Genomic DNA, 26,161 nt, shown 5'->3' with positions numbered 1-26,161 from the left:
GGGATGCTGCCCTGGAAAACCTATCCCATAGTTCCTCTGGAAAGAGCTTTGGTTTCCTACTAAATTCGCATTGCCAGCAGCCTCCTTCTCATTGATCTCTGTGGGCTCTCTGAAGGGGTTCTGCCTGGCTGTCTGAGGAGACATGAAGCAGGGATGCTGCCCTGGAAAACCTATCCCATAGTTCCTCTGGAAAGAGCTTTGGTTTCCTACTAAATTCGCATTGCCAGCAGCCTCCTTCTCATTGATCTCTGTGGGCTCTCTGAAGGGGTTCTGCCTGGCTGTCTTAGGAGACATGAAGCAGGGATGCTGCCCTGGAAAACCTATCCTATAGTTCCTCTGGAAAGAGCTTGGGTTTCCTACTAAATTCGGAGGGAAAATGTATATAATAAGGCAGACAGCGCTTATGACGTTTGATCGTTTAAGCGCCTTGATTGGTCCATTTAAAAAAAAAATCGCCAAAAATAAATCGAATCAGAAACGGTCACAGAGATGGAAACGATGTCACAGATAAATCGATTCAGATTAATGCGGGTTAACGTTACGTCATTCTGACGTAGTATTGATTGACAACTCCAAATAAGGTATGGAGGAGAAGAATCGCTTTATTTAAACACCGATTTCATGCCAAGTGAGAACGCTTACTGAACGCTTGCAGGTAAAAAATCTGAATTAAACAAGCAGATGGGAACGATGAATAAAGCGATTCTGAAAGCGGGATAACAACAGTGTTATTTTAATTCGATTTTATTAAAAGCGTTTTATTTTAATTCGTATCAAATCCTAAGTGGGAACAAGCTCTAAGAGTGAAAGAATGGTGGTAGAAAATGCAACTCTATCCTCCTTCTTGGTTTGTTACTTTTATTAATGACTGGAATAATAGGAAACTGTGGCAATAGATTTATTATTGAAGGGCACAAGAAGAAGAGCTACCACATCAAAATGTCTTCACTGTAAGATGGTGGCCACACACTTCCTCCTGTGACATCCTCTCAAACTAATAAAGCACTCTCCACACCCATTCAGAGTAAGGGTGCAATAGTAAACAGTGAAATAGTAGGAGTGCAGAAAGGATGTAACTATGAACAAAGAGTTGGGCTGTTGGTTTTTAAGGTACATCTTGGGAAGTTAGGAAGCATTCTATGCTTTGTCAAATGTCATTTTTCTATCAGAAATATTTGCATGTAAGGCAATGGTACATAATTTTTGATCAAATGGTGCAGGCTACTTTCTAGTGGGCTGCCTATCAAAGGAGGAACTAATGTTACTGTCCAGGCTGTTGTCACTTTAAATTAAAATATGGCAATAACAACACCATGAGTTGTTAGCTGCTTTCAACCACTTGTCAAGGTTGATGGTCAGGTTTTGCTTTACAGCAGTGTTAAAAACTAAATATAACTCTGTCCTCTGATCTAGAATATGACAGAATGTTTAGCTCTGTTCACCTTAACATACATAGACCTAAAACTGGAGACAAGGTTGTGAGTGGTATGTAAGCCCTGCCCCTACCATACTGGAAATAAGTTAAACTTTCACACATTGAGCAAGGCTTTAAGAGGCATCTTCAATTGGCTGAATATGATTACAAAGCCTTTATGACTGGGAATTCTGGTTAAAAAAAACTTTTCAGCAGGAAGCATTTCCAGAACCCTCTTCAGACCTACATGTTTAGCACATGTAGCTCTAACTTACTTCCAAGTGCTTAGGTACACAGAGGGCAAGGCCTCAGTGTGCACTCATGCCAGCACCCTGAATGTTAAGCTCTGTGTATGTCATGTCTCATTCATGCTTTTACAACTGGCATGTTAATATAAAAAGAAAATTGTGGTGGAAGCAACGAAGAACCTCAAAGAATAAGATTCATAAGGTCATATTTATATGTTTTGGATTTTAAAATGCACTATTTTTTTTGGGGGGGGGGGGGGAGATAAAAGCAGCATTTCTTACCTTTCATTCCAAACTTTGAGTGTCTTCCGAACTTGAGAATAATAAGCATAATTACTAAGCCAGTGCACACTAATGCCGCGATCCCCACTACAACATACACCTAAGAAGAAAGAAAACAAGGTACATTCAATCCAGTGTTGCATTACTAGCAGACTTTGAGCACTGATATTATCGGGGGGGGGGGGGGGGTCAAAGTGAAAGGGTTTTTAAAATATAGTATAGTACTCCTAAGATTCAGCCAATAACTTTTATTAAAGGAGAATAATGTGATGACTTTCTTGAGACATTTTTATGGGTGATACACTTTATTTTGAGTGTTTGTTGTCCTTGGCACATAGTACAAATGGAAATGAAACCTGATCTTCCTCATAGTCATAATAGTATTTGAGATAAAGATGCTGAGTCTCAAGCAAAAGATCAACCGTTTGCAAAACATGACTAGCAAAACTTTGTATTAAAGAAGCCTGTACCACAAAGCATCCCGGGATTTACTCTGTTAGAATACTACCAATGTAACATAACAATGGGGATACATGTTAGTTTTGCTTTCTCATATCTTAATTTTTAAAAAATCTTAAGTTGTTACCATGCTAAATATAAATTTGCAGATTTTTGTAAATTCATATAAAAATGTGAAATGAAACTCCTACTTATCTCCATTCTCCACGTACCTCCAATAGAATATGTGAGTGCCTTTTTTCATGCCACAGAAAACTAACCAAAATATTTGGGGCTGTAAATGGAAGCTTCATAGATTCAGCTTGGAAGCCACAATTAAGTAAGGTCAGTTTAATAGTAAAGTATGCAAATTGTGGTCTGTCTAGAATACATCCTTTCCATACTTCTTTCAAAAAGCAATTTTTCACATTATATAAATGCTAACTAAAAATCCTGGGGTATGAGGGAGGTGGTGTCTAGTTACAAATTAAAATATTACAAACTAAGCCGATCCCTAGTCAGAAGGTCTGCTGACATTACAACCTGGAAACTATGTATATACTTACAGTGATGCTATCTTCATTATCTTTATTTGATACATCCGTAGAAGTAACCGTATTACTATTATTTGTAGTGTCTTCGAAATCATTTGTTGTTGTTCCATAATCCTCTAAAAGAAAAAATGCACTATTAACTTCCCTGACTTTGTGGTCTCTACTAAAAGCAACTAACACAGTAAAATAAAATTTCTAGATTTTTTAGGTTCTTTGATTCAGCTTTATCTCTTTGATTTGTTTGCCAAACACCAAAAAACCAAGAACTGTTTACTCCAGACTTCTACAACAAAGCTCTGTGCTTTTAAAAGTAGCTTCTACTCATTAAATTCAATATTCTCTTCCTTAATTAGATTAACAATCTAGGAAAGCATTAATGCACATTGTAATACTCAAAGGCACTATAAATATAAGCTTTTACTATTATCCATACAGCACTTTCAATGTTTATGGCACATTCAGGGACAGAAATTTTGAGGGGGGTTGAGTATAATAAGCACAGTAAGCACGCTTAAATGAATAGCAAGTGAAGCATAATACTTGCAAATGCTTTGTTAAATAGCTTAGGTTGATAAAGATGAATATTTTTCTACACCTTAAAAATAAATATGTGCACTGGTAGACCAAAGACAGTCCACTGAGATCAATGCCCAGCCTGTCACTGTTTTGCAAGATGAAATCAAAGGGACATTGGGTTGAAAAGCCCTCCACACCTCCTCTGTGGCTATGTGCCACAGAAAAACACAAGCAAATAACATAATTCAGACTAGCATAGATGGGAAGACAGATCCATGGTCTAAACATTCATAATTTATATTTCAGGGAGAAAGAAACAAACAAGAGAATGGTAGCATCAAATTTCTTTTCATATACTTACAGTGCAAACCTAAGCATGTTTACTCAGAAGTAAATCTCACTTGAATTCATTGAGATTTATTCTGTAATAAGTACGGTAAGGATTGCAATACAAGTAATTGTGAATGAAGTTTAAGGGGATTCAATCAAAGTCTTTATCAATAAAATGGAGTTTGATATTTGATATTTAAAGAGAGAAGGGCTAGTTGTCATAAGTATTCTAGGAAGGGGGTAAAGTTAGAGATGAGCTTTAAGAAAACTGTAAAGCTCATTTTGAATGAAAGAAATACAGCTGGCCCTTGGCATTTGCTGAGGTTTGGTTCCAGGATGCCCCAAAATCCATAGGCAGATTTCAAAATCTGTGGATACCAAAATCCATGGATGCTCAAGCCCCATTATACACTGTCACCACTCCTTTCTTGTGGACTTGAGGTCTGCGGTCTTGGATATTCATGGAGGGGCGACCTCTGTTATTGTCAATGGGGTTTACCCCTATGGTGTGCACCTTGTGCATGCTCATGGGCACGTGCCCCATTCAATCGTATGGGCTTGAATATTGGCGAGTCTCTGTTTTCGCGGGGTAGTGGTGGAACTGATCCCCTGCAAAAACGGAAGGCTGACTCAAAATGACACAGTTAAATGGTGTGCTATACAAAAAGTGGCAAAATCAAGGCTTACTTTTTCAATTAAAAATATATATATCTTCAAGCCATGGATGATGGAATCCACGTATGCAGAATCCATGCATATGGAGGGGCAACTGTATATGCAAATAATTATTGGGAAACTCTTTGCTAGGAACACAAGCAAAACAATGTCTACTCTTATTTTTGTCTACTCTATTCCCATGATAAATTCTAATACTTTTTGGTAAGTAGGGAGAAACTGAACTTCCTAAAGATTTGAACAGTTCATTATATCAAAACTATGGTAGCCAGAATGAAACCTAGAAAGGGCTCCTGTACCTTTAATTGCTCTGTAGAAGCAAGTGCTCCTTGTTACTTGGTTGCACAAAAAGCAACACCTGCTGAAATTCACTATTCTAGACAACCATTAAAGGTACAAGAGAAAATATTCCTCTGCATACCTGAATGCGGTTTACAAACTGAATGTCCTGAAATATTATGGAGGAATTATTCTGGGGAGCAAAATGGGGGGGGGGGGGGGCTTGAACAAAGAGACTGTTTTCTGTGGGAATGGGATCTACATAATTTTGTACAACCCTCCCCCTCCAAACTTGTGTTTTTCTCTACAAAAAAATTCCTCCACAAATACTTCAAAACATTCTAACACCAGCAGAAAATTGCCCAAAAATTGTACCTCTTCTATTCCCCTTAATGTGGGTGCGAAGCAGATGGGGCAGAAAGAGCGTCCAGAAGCCACTCCCTATTGCCGTGCAAGTGTAGTAACTAGATGCCACACTGCTGAGGGCAGCCACTACTGCAGTCCTGAAAGGGCTGCGAAAAGGAGTGGTAAGAAACCACTCCTTTTGCTGCCAGGTTGCCGTGTTAGGAGGCCCTAGTGCAGCCTCCATACAATCTCTGTGAGATCCAGAGGCATGCATCATTTGCACACCCAGCAACCAGGTCGGCCTAACAGCAGCCCTTTGGGACCATCTATTTGAGGTCAAGGTTATCTAATTGTTGGGAACCCCAGTTTTCAACCTGGGAATGAATAATTATGAATATTTTCCCCATCCCAAATGCTGATATCATTCTAGTGTTTTAAAATATACATGCAAGATGACCAATCAAAGCACTTAAAAAGGTATATGATGGGGTATTCAGTTTGTAAGCCAATTTTCTTCAATGCAGTCAAATATATAAATCAGAGTGTACATTAAGTTTCATTGGCACATTACTGGAGTAGAAGCCACATGTTACTAACAAGCTAAAAAAAACCCATTCAAACTGCCATTTGACAACTAGTCACTAGTATATACAGTACAATCACAAAATATGGGACAAGAGGAGAAATATCTGATTAAATGGCTTTAGGGATTTGGAAACTTAAGAAATAAATTATTATAAAGCAGAATGTTAAATATAACATAAAACATTTAAGAGGAATATTTAATTTCACATTGTTGTCAGGTGATTCCATACAAAGTGTTTTCTTTTTGCCCCTTTTAAACTGCACAACTGGACTGAATTTTTATATGCTTCACAGAGTTAATTTTTATGCTTTGTTTTGGAAAAAATGATGTAATCATCTCTAAGTCTAGAAACAGGCCAGGCAAAAAAGAAAGAGAGAGACATTTAATGGTACAAACTCATTTTGTTTTAGTTCTATAGAATTAAATTGTTTTTGTTCCATTGGATTGAGCCACTTTGTACTCCAGTCCACTCAGTTCATTAACAATATGCTAAAAGCCAAGAATAAATAATATCACTCCCTCACATGTATAAGATTTAAGATAAAATCATAACAATTTATGTTAGGTAATTTTATTCAAACCAAGGTTTGTTTGTTTTTCTCTTAAAGGAGACTGAACTACAACAACAAGCCACAACAGAAACATCGTTTAAGATGGACTTTTACAGATAAAAAGCATTGATTCTATGTACTTAATTCTATTTATTTAAAAATGTTGCTGTTTTTGTCTAATTGTGGTAGGATAGACTTTGAAGAATGCTAATTTGGAAATGGCTCTGGCTATAATCCTGGAACAATTAGGCCCTTCAGGGAAAGGTTTAAATGGTCTGCAGTGCAGGTTTGCAATCTTCAACCAGCACAGCTCTGTATAAAAATACTTCTTATTTTTGGATAATTAATGATATATGTTCAACATAATATATTTTTTAAAAATATTAATAATTACAGAAAGATACAATTTTAAAAAATAAAATAAAAATACTGCACTGTCCATCAAAAGAAAGAACAAAACAAAAGTAATATCTATTGATATTGACCATTGCTATCCTAACCCAAAGATGAACTGACTATAATAGTTACAGTCAGGGTGAGGACTAGGCAGATGCCTCTTGTATCAGTGGATTTACCTTGTGCTTGCTGAACTGCTTTTATGACAGATCCACATGCTTCTGCCAGTTTCTGAGAGATCAGCTAGCAGAAGGAGGATCTACCAGCAGAACTGCTCTTTACTGGCTCAACTAGCAGAAGAGCCAAAGGGGTAGGTAGAGTAAGGGAGAGAAAAGGAGTGGAGTTATACCAGCCACGTACCTCTTCCAACCCAGGGATACAGCCACTATGCCAGCACAAAATTAGGCTGGGACCAGGTTAATCCTAAATAGTTTTGAATATCTCTAAGCTGAAGGGGTTTGGATTCAGTGCAGTTTAGGCCAGCCTAGTGTTGGATCAACTAACCTCACCCTCACCTTTCTTGGTGAGTTAGGATTGAAATATACAATTCTTATAAATACAGTAATGTGAATGTGGACTTTTAAAGTTAATTGAATGCTATCCATTTCCTTAAATGAGCATTTCCATTAACAGGGCCAAACATACCTACTCAGAAATAAATTGCACTAAGTTCAATGAGAGTTATTCTCAGATAAGTCTCAGTGTGATTGCAACTGTAGGACTAATTCCAGTGCACTGCTAGCAGAATGTTAAGAATTTTCTTCACATCCCAGCTTTATATCCATTTCTGCTACTTATATATGGCTTTGGTTTAGAGGAGGGGGTCCCAGCACTCCAGGGCCAGTTTGGGGATGCACAGACAACTGAGGAGCTGCCCCTTCCATTTCTAATGGATTCCACTCCTCCAACAGCAGAAGTCCACCTTCTACCCTAATTTTTAAATACCTGGAACAAAGCTAAAACTATAGCTAAAATTTTCTTTTTAAAAATTGGAATTTGTTGTAAAGAAAAACAGGAAGTAAAGATTGTGAAGCACTTTGTAATTAATTCAAAAAGTGTATGAGTAACAGAAACAGTAATAATTTAACAATTTTACAATAACAAAAATACCAATTCATTAGGCATTTCTCTATTCTTTGCCTCACTTTGATTGCCTACTCTATTCTAAACATAGAGTCAGCATATAAAACCATGCTAACTAATGCAAATGTGTGAAACTTGGAATGGAGGAGAAAGGTACTAAAGTAGTTTTTTAAAATAAATAAATAAATGAAAAACATTTTTTAGATTTTTTAGGCTTAAATCTAAAAAATGCAACAGAAACTGATAATAGCAGTCTTGTACAGTTATTCTATAAGAAATACAGTTGGGAATCACAAGAATATTAATAAAATATCCTGAAACTCTTATCTATAAAATAGAATAATCTTTCTTGTAAAATCAGGGCACAGCAATATCCTAAATCATTGGAGAGAAAATGGTGTTGGTGGGGGGGTCAGTTTCATTAATGCTAAAGTGTGTCCATAAAATTATCAATGTGGGAGCACATGTTTAAGTGAGTATGACCTGTTACAGACTGCCAAAATAAAGCTGCTTCAGGTCTCTTTGCATGTATGCTGTTTAAATGATACGTGCATCCTAAGAATCCGGAAGCTGCACCAAAGCTGCATGCCAGCGCTTAGGAATGGAGTGTGGCTTTGGGGTGACCTCCGGACTCTTAGGACCCATGCATCATTTAAATAGCATACCCCCAAAGAGACCCGAAGCAGCTTTATTTTGGCAGTCTGTAACAGGCCAAAATTATGAGTCAAACCAGACAATACATTGTAAGTGTTTCTTTTTGAATTGATAGAAAAGCATGTAGTATCCAGACTAAGTGCATTTTCCCTTTTTATCTTTGCATGGGGAGGGGGTTTGGTTTTTAAACTAGATGGACAGAGATGGTTAACCATATTTCACCCATACACCATGGGGCTGATGAGGACTAGTATCCAAGTTATGAATAAAAAAACGAAAAAAAACCCTATCCTTTCAGCTAGATATTTTTATTGTAATATATTATGTTGTTTAAGAAAAAATAAAGTCAGGGGGGGGGCATCTGTTGTATCCATTCCAATGGAAGAATTTAGTGCATGGAGAAGTCTCTCCCACTGAAATAAATTATACTTTAAAATGCTTAACACTGACTGGATCATGTCTATAATAAACATCTGTAGAGCTGATAACATAGCGTGGAAATTAGCACAGCTGACAATAAAAGTCCATCTTTCACGAGATTCAGCCAGTTAGATGATTAGTTATCTTGCATTTAGGGTTCTATACACATTTAGAATAGAAAATAAAAATATACCACTGTAACCGGGATGATCATAGAATGGGCTACCTAAGGAAAAAAAGAGAGAGAAAGGAGGTTATTAAGCAACAGATAAAGAGCTGAACTGCAAACAATACATTAACCTTTACACTTGTTATTACTTACAGCATCAAATTCTGGCCTAAATTTAATAGACTGTATACCAAATATTCTCTGATAAGTATAAAATGCCCTTTTTTGCTCTAAACCCAGCACAGCATATATAAGCACATGACACACAAGAGAATTCTCTTCTTTCACATTATGTCTTAGAAATAATCATAATAATATCTAAATTTCTCCTTTATTTCATGGACAACATGCAACATTGTCTGAATAGGCTTCCACTCAACATATCAGAATTTTCTTGTTCCAATGCTCTCAGAACAGACTTGGAAGGAACAGAGGGGTTACAGAAAGGAGGGTAGGAACAGCTCTGGTGAAGAATGTATTCAGTTAGTGGGAAGGATTCCTCTTAAATCTCTTATTGCACTCATAATAGGTTAACTTCATTATGTAGTTATTCAGGTTATTGTTGTGATTTTTAAGATCTATGTGAATTATTTTATTTTAAAAGCCTGTTTAAAGTCTCAAATTTCCCTATGAGAGCAAAAATATTCACAATTTTTTAAGGTAATAAAAGCAGTAGTGATCACCCCCCCCCTTCCCTCCAGTGTACAGATAGGACTGAATGAACAATCCTATTGAGGAATTCTGTTTTATGGTTAAATCAATATATAAGGAGTTAGGCGTGCTACCCTACTTCCTCCACTGTAGGTACGCAGATAAAAAAGTGATGGTGTTGAAGAAGAGACCTATCCATAGAAATACTCACTCTCAAAGTGCAGTATGATTTTCCAGGGACTTGACATGGAGAGAGAATGTCTTAATCAGACCAGTCACTTTTCATATGAGTAAAGAAGTGACAGACTAGTATATTCCCCTGCTCCTGTGCTGATTTATCTTTATAAGGCAGGTCCTGAACAGGACTGGTTTATTGTTTGTTTCTTACCTCCTCCCCCCGCCCCCCCCCCGCCCCCCAGTGTCATTAAAATAATTTGTTTTAAAAATCCAGAACTAATATATATTTTTGCTGACAATAAAGTTTACAAAAATGAAGATAAAAGGAATCAAGACTTTAACGTTAGTACTGGAGTTGAACTCAAATCCCATCCATCACACCCACAATTTGCTCTCTTATGTGCTCTGTCATTATACAGAGGAAAGAGTCATAATTTACTGTTTCTATATTTCTTACAATAAGTATGTCTGCATAGTGACAGGAAAAGTAGTAATACACTGATAGCGGCTGATCTGTGCCTACCACATTCTCCTTCATCCCTGGAAACAGCTGATAAAGATTCCTTTCAGGGCTGGTAATCTTGAAAATAGAAGGGTAACCATTACATTGATGGTTTGAGTTATGCCTCTGATATAAACTGGGGCTTTTCTTATAAGAGATTGTATAGTAGTGTGATTTCTATCTGATCTTTTCACTTCAAACTGCTAGGCTTCATTGCAAAAACAATTATGTTACAACTGCTAATAGGCTAAGGCTTACAGGGGGGAGTAGCCACCATTTCTCCAGAAAATTAGCCAAATAAGATTAATAGTGAAGGTTTACATCGAGGAATTTCTCTTTCATATCTGTTTCCTGAGCTAAAAACAAAGAGAGAGAACAACTGACAAACATTTTTTGGCCTGATATGCTTTCACATTTGTGCTCTTGGACAGTGGCACCATATATGCCACTTGTGCTATCTGGATTTTGCACAATCACTTGTTACACTCTCCATGATGGTTAACCAAGACTCACTAGGAAGACAGACGCTTGGAATGATACAACACAATCATGCTGGTGGCTGGCTGTTTTGAAATGTGTGGCCTAAGTGGAACTTCTAGCTTGACTTTCAAGTGTGTTTGAGTAGATTTCCATAAAAACAAAAACAGCTAAAAACCAGTGAATTACAATTGCTGTCCTGGGATTATTGATCATTTATTTATTTAGATGAAAATCCCTGCAGATTTCAGCTGATAAATGCATTAATTTAATCAGCAATACCCATAGACTCAGAATTCATGTTTTAATTTGAACTGGTTTCTGCCAAGGAGTTTTTAATATAAAAACTAACATCTATAGGGAATACCTATTAAATTACCAGGCTCATTGATAAAACCCAGAATAACTGGTTCCACTCATTATTGAATTTGTATTTTCAATATTTTTTAAAGCAAACCTAAAAACTGAATTTTCAAATATGACACAAAAGAGCCTGGGCAACAAAATTAACTGGATTACATTAGACGAAAGGCTGTGCAATACTTATTCTTTCTGAAGAGTTTTTAGGAGAAATTTACTGATACCTGATAATTTTTCTAGAACTTGAGAAGACTGGAACATATTCCATCTATTTTGATTATCAAAATCAAGTATTTAAATGGATTGTATCCAGACGTAGCAATAGTAAAAGCAGACTCACTGAAGTCAGTGGGATCTCAGACAGTGGGTCATTCCAAATAAGAATAAACACAACCCAGTATCTTTGCACCTTTCTCTGCTGATGGAAGGTAGACATGATATTTTACTGTCCCTCTAATAATTTTATTAGTTATTAGAAAAATGTGTTTTATGGGGTGTAGAGAAAGCTGATACATTATAGGTGCCTGTGAATAAGTCTCCCATGATGAGCTTGACTGGGAAACTCTGGGGTGCCTACCTGTAAGATCTGTCTCATCTGATCTTGACACCCAGCAGTCCTCGTATGGCTCTGTGGAGGAAGAGCTCTGTGAGCTTGCTTATGAGACACTGTGGTGCCTACCTGTAAGACCTGTACTATCTGGGCTTGGGAAAGGGAATGCTCTTGCAAGCTTTTTTGAGAAACCAGCAGCCCAATATCCTGTGATGAAGACCTCTGTGAGCTTGCTTGTGGTATTTCTCTGCAGAATATCTTAACTTTCTTGAGAAGGAACACAGGGCTACAAGCTTGAAAAAGCTGTTGTCAAAGGATATCATCACTTGTTTGCTGACACTGAAGCCTTTGGTGCCAAATATAACACCCTGTAATTGTAGGATCACACCTTAAGGAGGAGCAACAGTGTATCGAGGCCAATGTGCAAACATACACCAGCAAACATACAGCTGCACTATGCCGCAGCAGTCTGTGTTATGATGCTTGGTATCCTTTACAGACCTGCTCTCCTAGGCCTGCTAATTAATCTTTGGAAGGTTCCCAATAGCAACCACAGCAGTCTGTAGCCCAAAGGCCAAGGTGACTTTTTCACTTCTGCTTTTGTTTTACTGTAGATTTAAAAACATCAAACTATATCCAGATAAGCTTAAAAAAGAATAACTGAAAAACTACTCAGCCTGGGATAGGAGACTGTGATACTGGAGAAGGAATTGGAGCCATGTTTACCCTTCCCCATCAACTCAGTCCACTTTCCCTTGCTAACATAGTTTATCCCAAAACCTCAGGCTCAGATCTGAAAAAGAAAAAGCACATTCTGTACCTTTAGACTATCCATCTCTTGGTATCAAGAGAAAACTATGTACTAGAATCTAGATCTTTTTTCATTTCAGTCCCAGATGGACTCCATCTATGGCATCTCATATACTTGTTTGCTTTGAGGAGCTCTCCTCTTTGCAGCTTCTTAACACTGCTGTTTTTCTTAATGATTTTTGGTTGGTTTTATAGTTTGTTGTAGTTAATTTTCTCTAAAATTAATTTTACTCATCATGTCAAAGCCTTAAGAAATCTCCTGAAGAACTCAAACCAACTGTTGGCTTTTCCCCACTGGTTCCCAAACTTGAGCCTTTTTTATAATGGCGGGTTACATACCGCCATTTGGGATGTCCTGTTACAGACTCTGTCCATAAGAAATGGCGGCAGCCGTTCCACATGGCCGCCGCCATCTTGACATAGCGGACGCTGTGCGTCCGCACATCATGCGGCGCTTATGACGTCGCGAGGACACCACTGGCGCCTCACAGCGTCATAACTGCGACGTGAGAAGAAGCTCCATTTTGGAGCTTCTTTTTTGCTCCGTGCGGAAGCCACACGGTTTGGCTGCTGCGGCTCCCTTGCGGAGCAAACAGCAGCGCCGGCAGACCGCCACAAAGCAGCGGTCTGTAATGGACCAATGAAAGCAAATTGATCTTTTTGATCCTCAGTTACATTTTTAAGAATATCATAAACAGATAAGAGTTATTGGAATAATCCTCATGGCAAAGAATTGTAAGAACTGAAGGCAAACAACCTAAAAATGTTTTGTCCAAAAAAAGAATCCTCTTTTTTGGGTACATAAAGAGTCTGCTCACTAACCATCTGGGTGCCAAATGTGCCTCTGAGATTAATCAGGAAAAGAATTATTAAGGAAAGTGTGCCATGAATGTATTCTCTCTAACAGCAAATTTCTTGGTCCTGTTCCAATAATAAGAGTGAACAAACAGTGCAAGGAAACCGATGAAAACAAACAGGATTCTTCTGCCTACTTAGGAGAGTCTTGCACAAATCTAGACAAATATTACCATATATACTCAACTATAAGTCAACCTCATGTATATGTCAAGGGCAGGTTTTGGGGCCAAAATTATGGATTTTTATATGACCCATGGGTAAGTTGAGGATAGAACATAGGGGCATGTAACAAAGGGATCTAAATGGCGAAGCAAAGGAAAACAATGCCAAAGAACTTACAAAATTCCAGCAGACTTAACTTTGAGTTAATTTTAAAGGCTGGATGGATGAGAGAATAGAGGGATGCCAGTGCTTCTAGGACAAAGTACACTCTTTCCTTTCACTATGGGATGTTCCCGTTTTAAAAAATTAGAGTGAAAGTACAGTACCTATATTGACCCATGGATAAGTCAACTCAGGTTTTTTGGATCACTTTTTTAACCTAAATTTCTAGACTTATACATGAGTATATACAGTACTTTAAAAAAAAAAAAAAGCAAACAAGGGGGAGAAACAGATGGTCAAAAAGACCGAGCTTCCTGATGGATGGGGGGCATGGCATTCAGATAGCAGCATGCCCCCAGTCTGCCAAGAAGCTGCACGGTTGACCACATATGCAACAGATCTACAGTGTTTCAGCCACACAACATTTACACACACTGCACCAAAGAAACGCTGGAAAAACAGCACAGCAGCAGCAAAGGTGCACTTTCCCTGGAGCAAAAAGGAGCAGCTTTCTGCTACTCTTTCTTGCACCAGGAAAAGGCCAGGTTGAGGGAATGGCATGTAATTGCCATGGCCCCAACCCGGCAAGAAAAGGGATGGCGACAAGCCGCTCCTTACCTACCATCTGTTTAGCCCCAAAGAAGACAACAAAAACTCCTTCTCCAAACAAAGTCTATGTACTGTGAATGCACCAGACAGTTAAAAGCCCTTGCAATAGCAAAGGCAGGAAAGGGAACTGGACCCATGAAAGCTAATTTTCTTCCCCCTCTAAAAGAAAATGAAAGCTACTCCTCCACTAGAAAAGGGGTAACAGTTGCTAATTATGGGACAAAGTAAACAAGATGGACCCAGCAATGTAGTTGGAGGAAATGTAATCTTATCTTTGTTGTTGTCATATGCCTTCAAGTCATTTCCCATTTGTATATGATCCCCCTATACACCACTTATGGCCACCTAAGGTCAACCTATCACATGGTTTTCTTGACAAGATTTGTTCAATGTGGGAGAGGGGTGCCTCTGCTGAGAGTGTGACATGAGGCCGAGAGTGTGACATGTCCACCTTGGCTTTAGACAACACCCTTCCTACTGTCTTTTCCCCTCAACGCCCACAGTTAAAACTGAATATGTCACCTCACCACCATACCTTCAATTTTTGCATTTCTGTGGCTATTCACACAGTGTGATTATAAAGGTCTTTCTTGGGCACCAGTTCACACCATGCATCTGAGGAAGTAAACCAAGCTTAGGAGAGCATATGCTACAACTTCTTTCACTCAGTCTCAAAGGTACTATAAGATCAATTTGCAGACTGATATTGCGGACTAACATTGTTAAGTCTATGGACCTTACCACATTGCCCCCTGGGAACTGTTTAGAAGCGTTCCTGAAAATCACCTCCTGTGGGACAGATCAGGAAAGCAATGGGAAATTCCGGAAGCAGCATTCTGGCATGTGGTAGAATGGGTGATAGCACCCATTCTGTTCTCTTCCTGCTCCCTTTCATCATGCCCTCATCACATCCCAGGGAGCAATGCGGTAAGGTCCTATTAATTCTATCTTTAGATGCATCTTGTATATTGCCTTGAGTCCAATGTTTGGAGGATCAAATTAAATAAGGTGCAGGACAGTCCCGAAGCGCCGTGCCGCCGCCAATTCTAGAGTTAGGGACTGTGCACCAACTGCACGATCCCTTACCCTAGCACAGCCCAGCAGTGGCCAAATGGTGGCATCCCGTCTACATGTGCACCGCCATTTTGGCATAATGGACACGCAGCATCTGTACGTCGCCGCACATTGTGTACCTAAGTTGGGCGCCGTAAAAAGAACCCGGAAGAACCAGGTTCTTGTTACTCCGGAGGGATGCCACGCCATTTGGCTGCTGTGGCGTCCCTCCGGAGGGAAACAGGCCGCCACTCCCAACATTGGACTCAAGGCAATGTCCCTGGCCTAAATTAAAACAAAGCAAAACAAAATAAGACCTCCTATATAGACTATCTAACATTAGAATGACTACTTACCTAAGTATTATGTATCTTTAGTGCATCTTAATTTTTACCATTTTCAAGGTGACTAGCAGCTATAAAATAATGTAGTACAAGAGATTCATTTTAATGTCATGGAGGATATTCCTCTTCAACAAACTGCCAGTGTGATATTTATTGCTAGCACGTAGGCATGGAAATGAATATAATACCCGGGCGTGGGTCTAATCTTTATGCTTCATTGTGCACTATGTATAATTTACAATGACAATGCGGAACAACAATGGCCATCAAAGTCTTGTTAACATTACAAGACTGATCTGTATTTATTGTTAATAGCAACAGAAACTATGAATATAATCAGACCAGATTTTATCTTCTACACTCATCTTTCTAATGCAGGAAGTTGGAAAGAAAGTGGAAGACTGAACAATGTAGTCACAATATTCAAAGTTAAAAACTGTTTTGGAGGCTCCTCCACAACATGACTTAATCCTATTGATTTCTTACAGAGCTTAGAAAAGTTATTTTTGGACCAGAAAAGTACATTTTCTTGGCTTTTTAATATTTGTTGATAGCTACAAAAGAAGTTTAGTTTTTGTCACATGAACTTTAGGCAGGTCTTGTCTAGCTAAGTCCCCACACAATGTAGATCTGCACAAGCAAGCTTCCAGGGTTTTAAGTATATAACTGGACGACCAAAGGTGCCAGCATTTTCTCCAGATTTTAACCAATTGGTGGCCATAACTGGCACGTTACGGTCTCTTAAAGTGTTCCCAATGAGTATTATGTCATTCCACTATCACTATGCTTTTATGTTTATACTGACTATTCACTATAAAAGCAGAAACACACCTACCCAGTTTCCTACAGTTTAAAACTTCCTTATGATTTAAATGAAACACACTAGCATGTATAATGGTGAAGGAAGAGATGATAAAACTGGCATCACAGAATGAAGGAGCTTGTTTTAAGCAAAATCACAGGCAGTTGTAATAAACTGTTAAGCTAAAATCATGTAATCTAATCAGAAGAAATGTAAGGTGTCCTCCTGCTATGAAGCTTAATGCCTTAAAGGGGATAGGGGATATATCACTTCAGCTGTGAATAATGACAGGGACATGGAGAGAGGGGGATGTGCACACACAGACTCACACACATACATGTAATGATTCACCCATCTCCCTCCCACTCAAGAGGCCTGTTTAAAAGTTAATAAAAGAGAGGTTCAATTAACAAAGAGATTCCAGTGCACAACACAACTTCTTGGTTAGTAGCATACATCTCTGTAATTAGTATTTGGTTATTCAGACAATTCAATGGCATTTTTATTTTATCTTATTTTAACGTCTGAAGTAAAAATTAAGCAAGCAAATATAGGAAAATATTGATGTCCTCAGTAAGCAATATTTTAACTTTGTACTGCTCTGTGAAAAATAAGAAAACAGGCTTTATTCTCATTTTATCATAATATTAGGATTTGAGAACATTAGCATACTGATTTAATAGTTTGTTTCACCATACAAGCTTAAGGCTATTATTCTGTCCACTGAAGAGGATGATTTCCTCAAAGTAACATTTTATTTTTATTTTTTGTGAAGTCGAAGGCTTTCATGGCCGGCATCCATGTTTTTTGTGAGTTTTTCAGGCTATGTGGCCATGTTCTAGAAGATTTTCTTCCTGATGTTTCACCAGCATCTGTGGCTGGCATCTTGAAGATGCCAGCCACAGATGCTGGCAAAACGTCAGGAAGAAAATCTTCTAGAACATGGCCACATAGCCTGAAAAACCCACAAAATAACTTTTTTTTTTTGCTTTTCAACATTATGTATACCCTATGTTTAAAAAGTACACTTAATTTGATGTTTGTTGCCACTGAATGGATGCATGCAAAAAAAAAAAGAATTTACTCACTGCAATAATAAATAAATTCAGAATAAATAGCTCTGTTTAATAATTGTTTTAACAATATTATAATATTATTATTACATACTACCTCCAGGATCTTCCATGAAATAAGCAGTAACATTTGCTTCATCTCTTCCATATGGATTTTGTGCCACCAAGGTATAATTTCCATTGTTCACATGTGTGGGGTTGTCCAGCTGAAGGCAGCCATGGTGTTCAGTCCGATTACTAACATGTATTTTAGTGAAGATAAAATCCGTCTCATTCAGCTTAACCCCATCATGCAGCCATGTCAGGGTAGGTTGTGGATTCCCTCTCACACTGAAGGGAATACACCAGTGGTGGTCCGGGTATGGCACTTCAAGAAAAGTGATATTTGGCGGAACTGTATTAAGAACAGTAAAGGCAACATCAGTATCCCATATATTCATCTCTCTGCAAATGAATTAGCCTGTTTTAAAACTAAAGAATTGGCAGACATGTGAAATATAAATGCAAAATGATTTCTGAAAATAAAATTATATTATTCCTTATACGCCTATTAATATAGGAATTTCCTACAGCAGGAGTGGGTAACCTGCAGTCTTAATAATAATAATAATAATAATAATAATAATAATAATAATAATAATAATTTTTATTTCTATCTTCCCACCTCTCCCCATGGATCGAAGCAGGATCACAACAAAGCTAAAATCACAACGTTAAAATGACAACAGCATTAAAACCATAATAAAAACAAAAACATAAAAACATAAAAAACATCAGAATCTAAAAACAGTAGCATTCATCAATCAAGGGGTCAGCTGGTCTCGTTCCATACTAATGATCTTCATAGGAGGTCAGGAGGATAAGCACGGCGGAAGAGTTCTGTCTTTACCGCCTTCTTAAAGATTTCTAAAGATGTAACAAGGCGGATCTCCTCTGGGAGTCCATTCCAAAGTCTGGGGGCAGCTATGCTAAATGCCTTCAGGGAAGTAGAAACATGTTTGGATGATGGTATTTCCAACAAATTCTTCCCACTTGTTCTAAGAGTGCGAGGCGGATTGTATAGGGAGATGCGTTCCTGTAAGTAACCCGGACCCAAGCCATGTAGGGCTTTAAATGTAATAGCCAACACCTTCCAGTTGCTAGCCTGCAGTTTTCATCATCCATGGTCCTTAGCTGTGCTAGCTGAAATGTCACTGGTCATCTACCCTTTCTGTACAAAAAGTTATAAAAAGCTTTGTTTATAGTATGATTTATGTTTCCCTTCTATACACTTTTTGGCATTGATTTGTTTATATTCTTAAGTCATCCAGCACTTCCTGCCTTCTTCATCACTATATTAATCAGATGGAAACCAACATCACCTGATGTAACTTTCTCCTGCCTTCCTCTTCACCACAGCCCCTTCCCTATGTTGTTGCTATGTGCTTTCAAGCTGTTTCTGGCTCATGGCAAACCTAAAGCAAATCTATCATGGGGTTTTCTAGACCAAGAGAGTGACTTGCCCAAGTTCACTCTGTAGATTTTCATGTTCAAGCAGGGAACTGAACCCTGATCTCTACAGTAATAGTCCAACACTCAAACCACCAAACCACACTGGCTCTCCTCTATCCCTTTACCCACCCAAAATATGATCTGGACATTTGGTGGACATCCTGTTAGTTGCAGTGGGGATCTCTACCCTCTCCATTTCGGCCCGAAACAAAAGGATGTAAAAAGCTGGCTTCCACCTGGTTTGGCAGCTTGGCTTTTAGATGATGCACGCCCTCAACCTGTGCAGAAGCTGTACCAAGGTTGCTCCCGGGCCACCTAAGGAATAGGTCTTTTCCGCTCCTTGCTGCAGTCCATTTGGGACCACAGCAGGGATTGGAATCAGGACCATGGTGTGTGATTGCCATGGTCCCAGGGAGCTCCGGGTGGGAGCAGCCTCTTGTAGCTCCTTCTTGCCAATCTGTTCCACCCCTTTGTTGGGGGAAAACACAGTTATATCAGCAAAAAAACTTCATCAGATGTCATTTATTCTGTCTCAGCTGACAGAGATCTCATATTTAAACTTCTTTTTTGAAACTACACTGTCATGAATATTACTTCAACAAATGTTTTTGGTAGCAGCTGTTCAGAGAACTAGCCAAAGTTAAAAACTGCCTAGTACTCTTGATTCATGAATGATTGCAGGAAGAGGAGAAAGGAAGAGATGCATGTGTTCACATTATCTGTAGTCATGCTCATATAATGTTTGATGGCTAAGAGAACATGAATTGTGCATATGAATGGATTATCTGTTGTAGTCTATGGTAGTAGGTCAGATCAAAAAGATATTGAGATCCTGCATTGTCAAATGTAACAAAATAAGTAGACTAAATGACAGAGCTCCACCATGATGGCTATATCTATTGACGACACCCACACACCAAAACAAAAACAAATAAAAACATCTACCCTTCAAGCCAGGCAACACCCCATCAAAGAGTTTCCAAGGTGCTGCAGATCAAGGCACTGAAAAATGACACCTACAGCACTCTTCTGAGGGAGCATTTTCAGAACAGACAGCTGGAGAGACCCCCTCAGGGTCCTGACACAATTGCTTTTCCCAATGCACTACATAAAACCCTTCAGTTGTGATGCTACCTGATTGAAAATGTAGGTTTTCTAATGGGGAGGGGGTTCATGTTTGGTCCTTAACAACTATAAACGTGAATCCAAGAAGGTACAAGATTCTAAATCTGTTTTGCAGCCTTGTAACTACTAAATAGCCTACCAGCCATCATTTAAGGGAATGACATCTATTAATTGATTAAACTAACTTCAATCACCTGGTCAATGAACACACAGAGGAGTTTATCAGACAAGGGAAATTGGAAGTATAATCCAATGGCAATCCAAACGTAATCATGGGGTTTAACATTATTGCGTGATAGACTACCACATGCAATTTCGGGCAATAGCAAGCTATTTTCAGGCAATGGGAAGTCAGTCCGAACGCAATCATGGGGTTTCACATTATTGCGGGATAGACTACCACACGCAATTTCGGGCAATAGCAAGCTATTTTTGGGCAATGGGAAGTCAGTCCCAACGCAATCATGGGGTTTCACATTATTGAGTGATAGACTACCACATGCAATTTCGGGCAATAGCGAGCTATTTTCGGGCAATGGGAAGTCAGTCCGAACGTAATCATGGGGTTTCACGTTATTGCGTGATAGACTACCACATGAAATTTCTGGCAATAGCAAGCTATTTTCGGGCAATGGGAAGTCAGTCCGAATGTAATCATGGGGTTTAACGTTATTGTGTGATAGACTACCACATGCAATTTCGGGCAATAGCGAGCTATTTTCAGGCAATGGGAAGTCGGTCCGAACATAATCATGGGGTTTAACGTTATTGTGTGATAGACTACCACATGCAATTTCAGGCAATAGCGAGCTATTTTCAGGCAATGGGAAGTCAGTTCGAATGCAATTCAAATTCACATAAATTCACTGAACTAGCGAATTCAAGTGAATGTGTTCTGGCTCCACTTTCTTTTCATTTGAAATTAAGAGAAATTCCTCCCGTGTGATAAACTCCAGAATCACAGAATCATAGAGTTGGAAGGAACCTCAAGGGCAATCAAGTCCAACCCCCTGTCATATAGGAATACACAATCTTACACATAGAACTTTCTAGCAACCTCAAAAGAATTCCACTGTGATGTTGACATTCTAATTATGTCTATAAGTACTTAATGACAAAGGGTGGGGGAGGGAGGAGAAGCAAAGAAAGAAAAAGGAGTATTTCATGATAATCAGAAAAAAAACTTCCACAGTGCTAGTTCGCCATACAAATATGCCCTTTGTTTTGGGAGATGATACAACAAGATTCTTAACTTCTAGGGCTTCATTATCATTTGGCTATAATTATACTGTATACAGATAAAAAAAAAAATCATACAAAGTTATTTACATACAGAACACTGCAAGGTCAACAGAATCTTGATCTTCACCAACACTGTTTTCTGCTACACAAGAAATCTGCACACCACTGTCATTTGAGAAGACATTCTTTATTGTTAGAGAAGCTGGGTTCTTGTTTGTATCACTCTAGGAGAAAACAAACAAACAAACAAGGCTTAGGAGTAGATTTTCTGAGCTGCCTAACATGATAATCCATATATTTGTTGTTGTTCTGTGCCTTCAAGACTTTTCCAACTTATGGTGACCCTAAATCATCCCTAACATGGGATTCCGTGGGACTGAGAGTGTATGCCTCACCTAAGGTCACCCAGTGGAAAATGCTTATTTATATGTTGGCTGCAACAGACAGCCCTGAAGGGGTGGCTTCAAGCCGCCCCTTCCGAAAATGGATTGGGGCCATGGTAACCACATGCTGCAGCTCCAGTCCGCTCTCAACCCGGCTGAAAACAGAGTGGCCAAAAACCTCTCCTTTTTTTGGCTGGCAAAAAGCTGACTTTGCCTCCCATGCCGCAACTGAAAGCTGGATTCTTGACACTTCCGTGGAATGCAGCTTGTAAATGGGGTGCCCCCGGAGTGCCCAGAAGCCAGCCCACATCTGGGTAGGTGAGCAGCTTGACGCTGGCTTCCAGGCTGCTTCAGAGCATGAGTTGTCAAAACACCACGCTCTGAAGCTGCCTGGAAGCAGGCTTTTTTTTTCCCTCATCTATTTGGGCCCTTAGACACATTACAACACTTATTCAATATTAATAAAGTGCCAACAGTCTGAAGGGCTATTTCTGTCTAAGCATCCACTCAGTACCGGATTAGAAGTACTTTGTAGAAGAACAAGTTTTGGAGGAAATCACTGAAAGAAACCTGCACAAGCACACATACTTTATTTAACTGAAATTCTCAGTTTCTAGTACAGTGGATCCTTGTTATACGTTGGGGTTTGGTTCCAAGATCCCCCGTGTATAACAAAATCCGTGTATGCTCAAGTCCCATTAAATATAATGACATAGCAAAATGGTGTCCCTTATAAAAAATGGAAAATCAAGGTAAATTTATACTTTTTTGGAACATTTTCAAACCGTGTATGCTTAAATCCGTGTATAAAAAATCCGTGTATAAGAAGGGCCGACTGTATTTGTTTGCTTGCAACAGGACAGGAAGGACATAGTGCCCAAGACGCTTATCAGTTTATCATTCCAGGCTTGTAATGTGGCCCAATAGCGTTTGTGTAGAAAATGCAAACATACTGGGTTCAGGACAGAAATTATCACGCAAAACGGTGATGGTGCTGTTACTATCTTGCTGTCTGCCTTCTGCACACCAACCTCCATAGCCATGCTTCCCTGTTCTGATCCCTTCCCAGCCTGCCTTTCAGCCATATATATATATATATATATATATATATATATATATATATATATAATTTTTAGCACAACTGCATGATCATAGCAATCCATTAAGTTAAATAATAATAATTATAATAATAATAGAAGAAGAAGAAGAAGAAGAAGAAGAAGAAGAAGAAGAAGAAGAAGAAGAAGAACAAGAACAAGAAATGAGGGGGAGAAAGGGGGGAGAAAGAAAATAGCCTGCTTGAGTATAGCAAGAGAGGGAGAGAAGCATAATCATGTTCACTTACACCATGTGACTGCCTGCACAACAGAATTGCTTCAGGAGGAACTTATCATACATGAATCAAAATGGAAAAGCAATGCAGTTGGGAGGCACTGATGGGTTTTGCCCAGCAATGAAAAGGAGCGTTGCAAGAACAGATGGACTATAGACCGGATACTGGATAGGCACAGCATCACATGATAAGGTACAACCACAGACACCACTATCCTGCTCTAATTCAACATTTCAATCCTCATGTGATAAAGTCATTATTATTATCAAGAGATGGTGGTTGGTAACAGGGATCACCAAGAACCATGGAAAAGGAAACATTTTATTTATGTTTATTTTCTTTTTTGACAATGTAAGCAACAGTGTGTTCTGTAAAGTGCAAGTATTGTCTTTTCCTTGAGCTGGCAGGTTCTGTTCTGCTTTTAACAATCTACGGGGCAAATGTTATAACTTCTTGAAACTTGTTACAGATCTGGTCAAGCAACAAAAGTGCAAGTGGTATAATGATGATGATGATAGGTTAAAGTGGACTAAATGGAATCAATAAGATTTGGCAAAATAATATTAGTTTCTGTATATAAAATCTAGTTTCATGGACTTGCACAGATAGGCTTGTCACTACAATATTAAGACAAGGGATCTAAAGCTTTTAAGAGCTACATCTAATGGAACATTACCTTTCTTCTTAAATATCATTAGACTACACAACTTCTCATTGGTAATTTTAGTGGTGCAAATTTAAAAGCAGGCAGTTATTAGTTTCTACACTTAGCTGATATAACATTGTTTTATTTATTTATTTTCATCAGTTATGTTCTTGTTAAGTGTGCATGCTTTTGTCTGAGAGCCTACCCTTTTGTGTTTGTTAGATGCATCCAGTGACATCAGCATAAAGACAACTCATAACAGAAACACCAGAAACATCCAGCTGAAAGAATAATATGGGGGGGAAATCATAAGCCCAACCAAACCTGAATTTTATCTTCCACTAAGCCCTAACTGAGGCTGAAAATTTAGCATATACTGCTATGAATGCTGCCCAGTCACCAGCAGACAAGACTGGAAATAAATTTTCATGCCTGACTATTTGAGTCCCAAGTATTTTAATGCAAGCAGACTCAGTGTTGTATGAAATAGACAGAATTCTACATGGTCAGCATTGTCAAAATGGCACTTTTATGTCAGGCTCAGTGTAGGACTTGTTAAGTAGGACTTTACTACATGACCTTGATGGCTTTATACTGTATTAGTCCTAAACAAACCAGACTCACAGACCTATGCACTGTTGGCAAAATACACACTTGCCATCAAAAATATTGTAAAAGGTTATTGAGTTATCATGGATTTTATAAGAGATAAAGGCAATAAGAAAACTGGCTATACTGTTCCTCAAAAACTAGACAATGCTTTGGCAGATATTTAAAAAAAAATTCTTACCTCATATTTTGAAGCAATATTACTGAAAATCCAAGATATACTTGGTGGTGGACTTCCTGGAGCATCACAGTACAATGTGAAGCTTCCTCCTTCAACAACAGTAAGGTTATGTGTGCTCAGTTTGACAGAAGGCAAGCCTATGAAACAAAGAAGAAATACATATTTGTACTATGTTTGTAACATACACCAAAGACTACCATGTGAAACAGCATAGTAATAAATTATTATTATTATTATTATTATTATTATTATTATTATTTTGTTTAGTTATATCCCACCTTCCTCCCAGTACAGAGACTCAAGGCGGCTAACAAATCTAAAACAGTCCAAGTTAAAACAACATAAACATTAAAAATACAAAGTTTAAAAACAATTAAAACATTACATTATTAAAATTTAAAATTTAGAACTCATTAAAACAAAAACAAAACAGAATCCATATCATGTGAAGCCATGGTAGCATAAAAACGTCTTTACATACGACCAGAAAGACAGCAGGGATGCAGCCATCCTGGCCTCCCTAGTGAGGGAGTTCCAAAGCTTGGGAGCATCCACTGAGAAGGACCTCTCTCTTGAGCCCACCAAACGTGCCTGAGAGGGTGGTGGGACAGAGAGAAGGTTCTCTCAATGATCTCAATACTCTGGGGGGCTTGTACGGTTCTTCAAATAGCCTGGACCGAAGCCGTAATTATCAGTTTCAAATATATTTCAGCATATCAAAGCACAACTTTATAGTAATGTGAGTACCAATTCACCCATTAAGGAAGCCTCCACATAGTATGAAGTGACTCCACACAGCAGCTATAATGCATGGGCATGGTGCCAACACTGTATCACACTTCAATCACACAAAAGTCTTCCACAATAATATATATTTAGAATATATATTTCTTGGGTTTCTTCACTGGGTTGTTGTTTACTGTAGGCTACATAAGGTATCATTATCAAAATGGGCAAGGACATTTGAAGATAAAAGATTGTCCCTGTTTTCTTCTACCATGCAGATTCAGCCCAAAGTAAGCAGTCCCTATGCCTAACACACATGTTTGAAGATGTCTACAAAGATGTCTGCAAATGCCATGATAGCAGGCAATGTCATGGCACTCCTTTGGCACTGTGTCCACATGACACAGTGCCAAAAGGAGTGCCAGAAATTGCCATGGTGGTGGCAAAAGCACCTTTTCCCCGATGCAAAAAGGAGCAGCATTTTGCCGTTCCTTTTAGCATCGGAAAAAGGCCGGATTGGGTCTGCATCATGTAGTTGCCATGGTGCTGAACCTGGTGCTGAAAGGGGCAGCAGCAGGCCGCTCCAAAGGGGCCGTCTGTTTAACCCCTTAGTTCTCACAGAACCTTTATTAAACTTTTGTATCTTATAACCCTTCTGGCTACCTGTGACTCCACTAGTCACCAAACACTATGTCTCCTACAGGACACTACAACAATTTAATTAAGTGCATTCCTCATTCCTTTCTTGGGTACCTAAAACCCTTTCTAACTGCCCTTCCAGCAGCCTAACCTAGGCGCGTTCCAGATGTGCCAATAGTACATGCTCGGCATGTACTAGGATTATGAAAGGGCGTCCTTTCTGGATGCCCTAACCCTAGTACGTGCGAAGCACGTA

The 26,161-nt window shown here is 38.8% G+C and overlaps 1 protein-coding gene across 5 annotated transcripts in view; it reads right to left on the bottom strand.

Moving 5' to 3' along the window:
• NTRK2 (neurotrophic receptor tyrosine kinase 2) overlaps positions 1-26,161 on the bottom strand; it is a 414,769-nt gene that overhangs the window by 130,602 nt on the left and 258,006 nt on the right. For 4 of the 5 annotated variants that reach the window (XM_042451843.1, XM_042451841.1, XM_042451844.1 and 1 more), the window contains 7 exons: positions 24,541-24,677; positions 21,480-21,612; positions 17,628-17,924; positions 11,685-11,735; positions 8,965-8,997; positions 2,949-3,052; positions 1,945-2,044 (listed from right to left, as the gene is read on the bottom strand). In XM_042451843.1, coding sequence (XP_042307777.1) covers positions 1,945-2,044; positions 2,949-3,052; positions 8,965-8,997; positions 11,685-11,735; positions 17,628-17,924; positions 21,480-21,612; positions 24,541-24,677 — 855 coding nt within the window. The remainder of the gene's footprint in view (positions 1-1,944; positions 2,045-2,948; positions 3,053-8,964; positions 8,998-11,684; positions 11,736-17,627; positions 17,925-21,479; positions 21,613-24,540; positions 24,678-26,161) is intronic. The other variant, XM_042451842.1, reaches the window with a different exon arrangement.

This window comes from Sceloporus undulatus, chromosome 2 (genome assembly GCF_019175285.1).
Source record: "Sceloporus undulatus isolate JIND9_A2432 ecotype Alabama chromosome 2, SceUnd_v1.1, whole genome shotgun sequence".
Classification (NCBI taxonomy): domain Eukaryota; kingdom Metazoa; phylum Chordata; class Lepidosauria; order Squamata; family Phrynosomatidae; genus Sceloporus; species Sceloporus undulatus.
The sequence above is the reverse complement of the archived record's forward strand: the minus strand, read 5'-3'. Positions and strand labels throughout refer to the sequence as shown.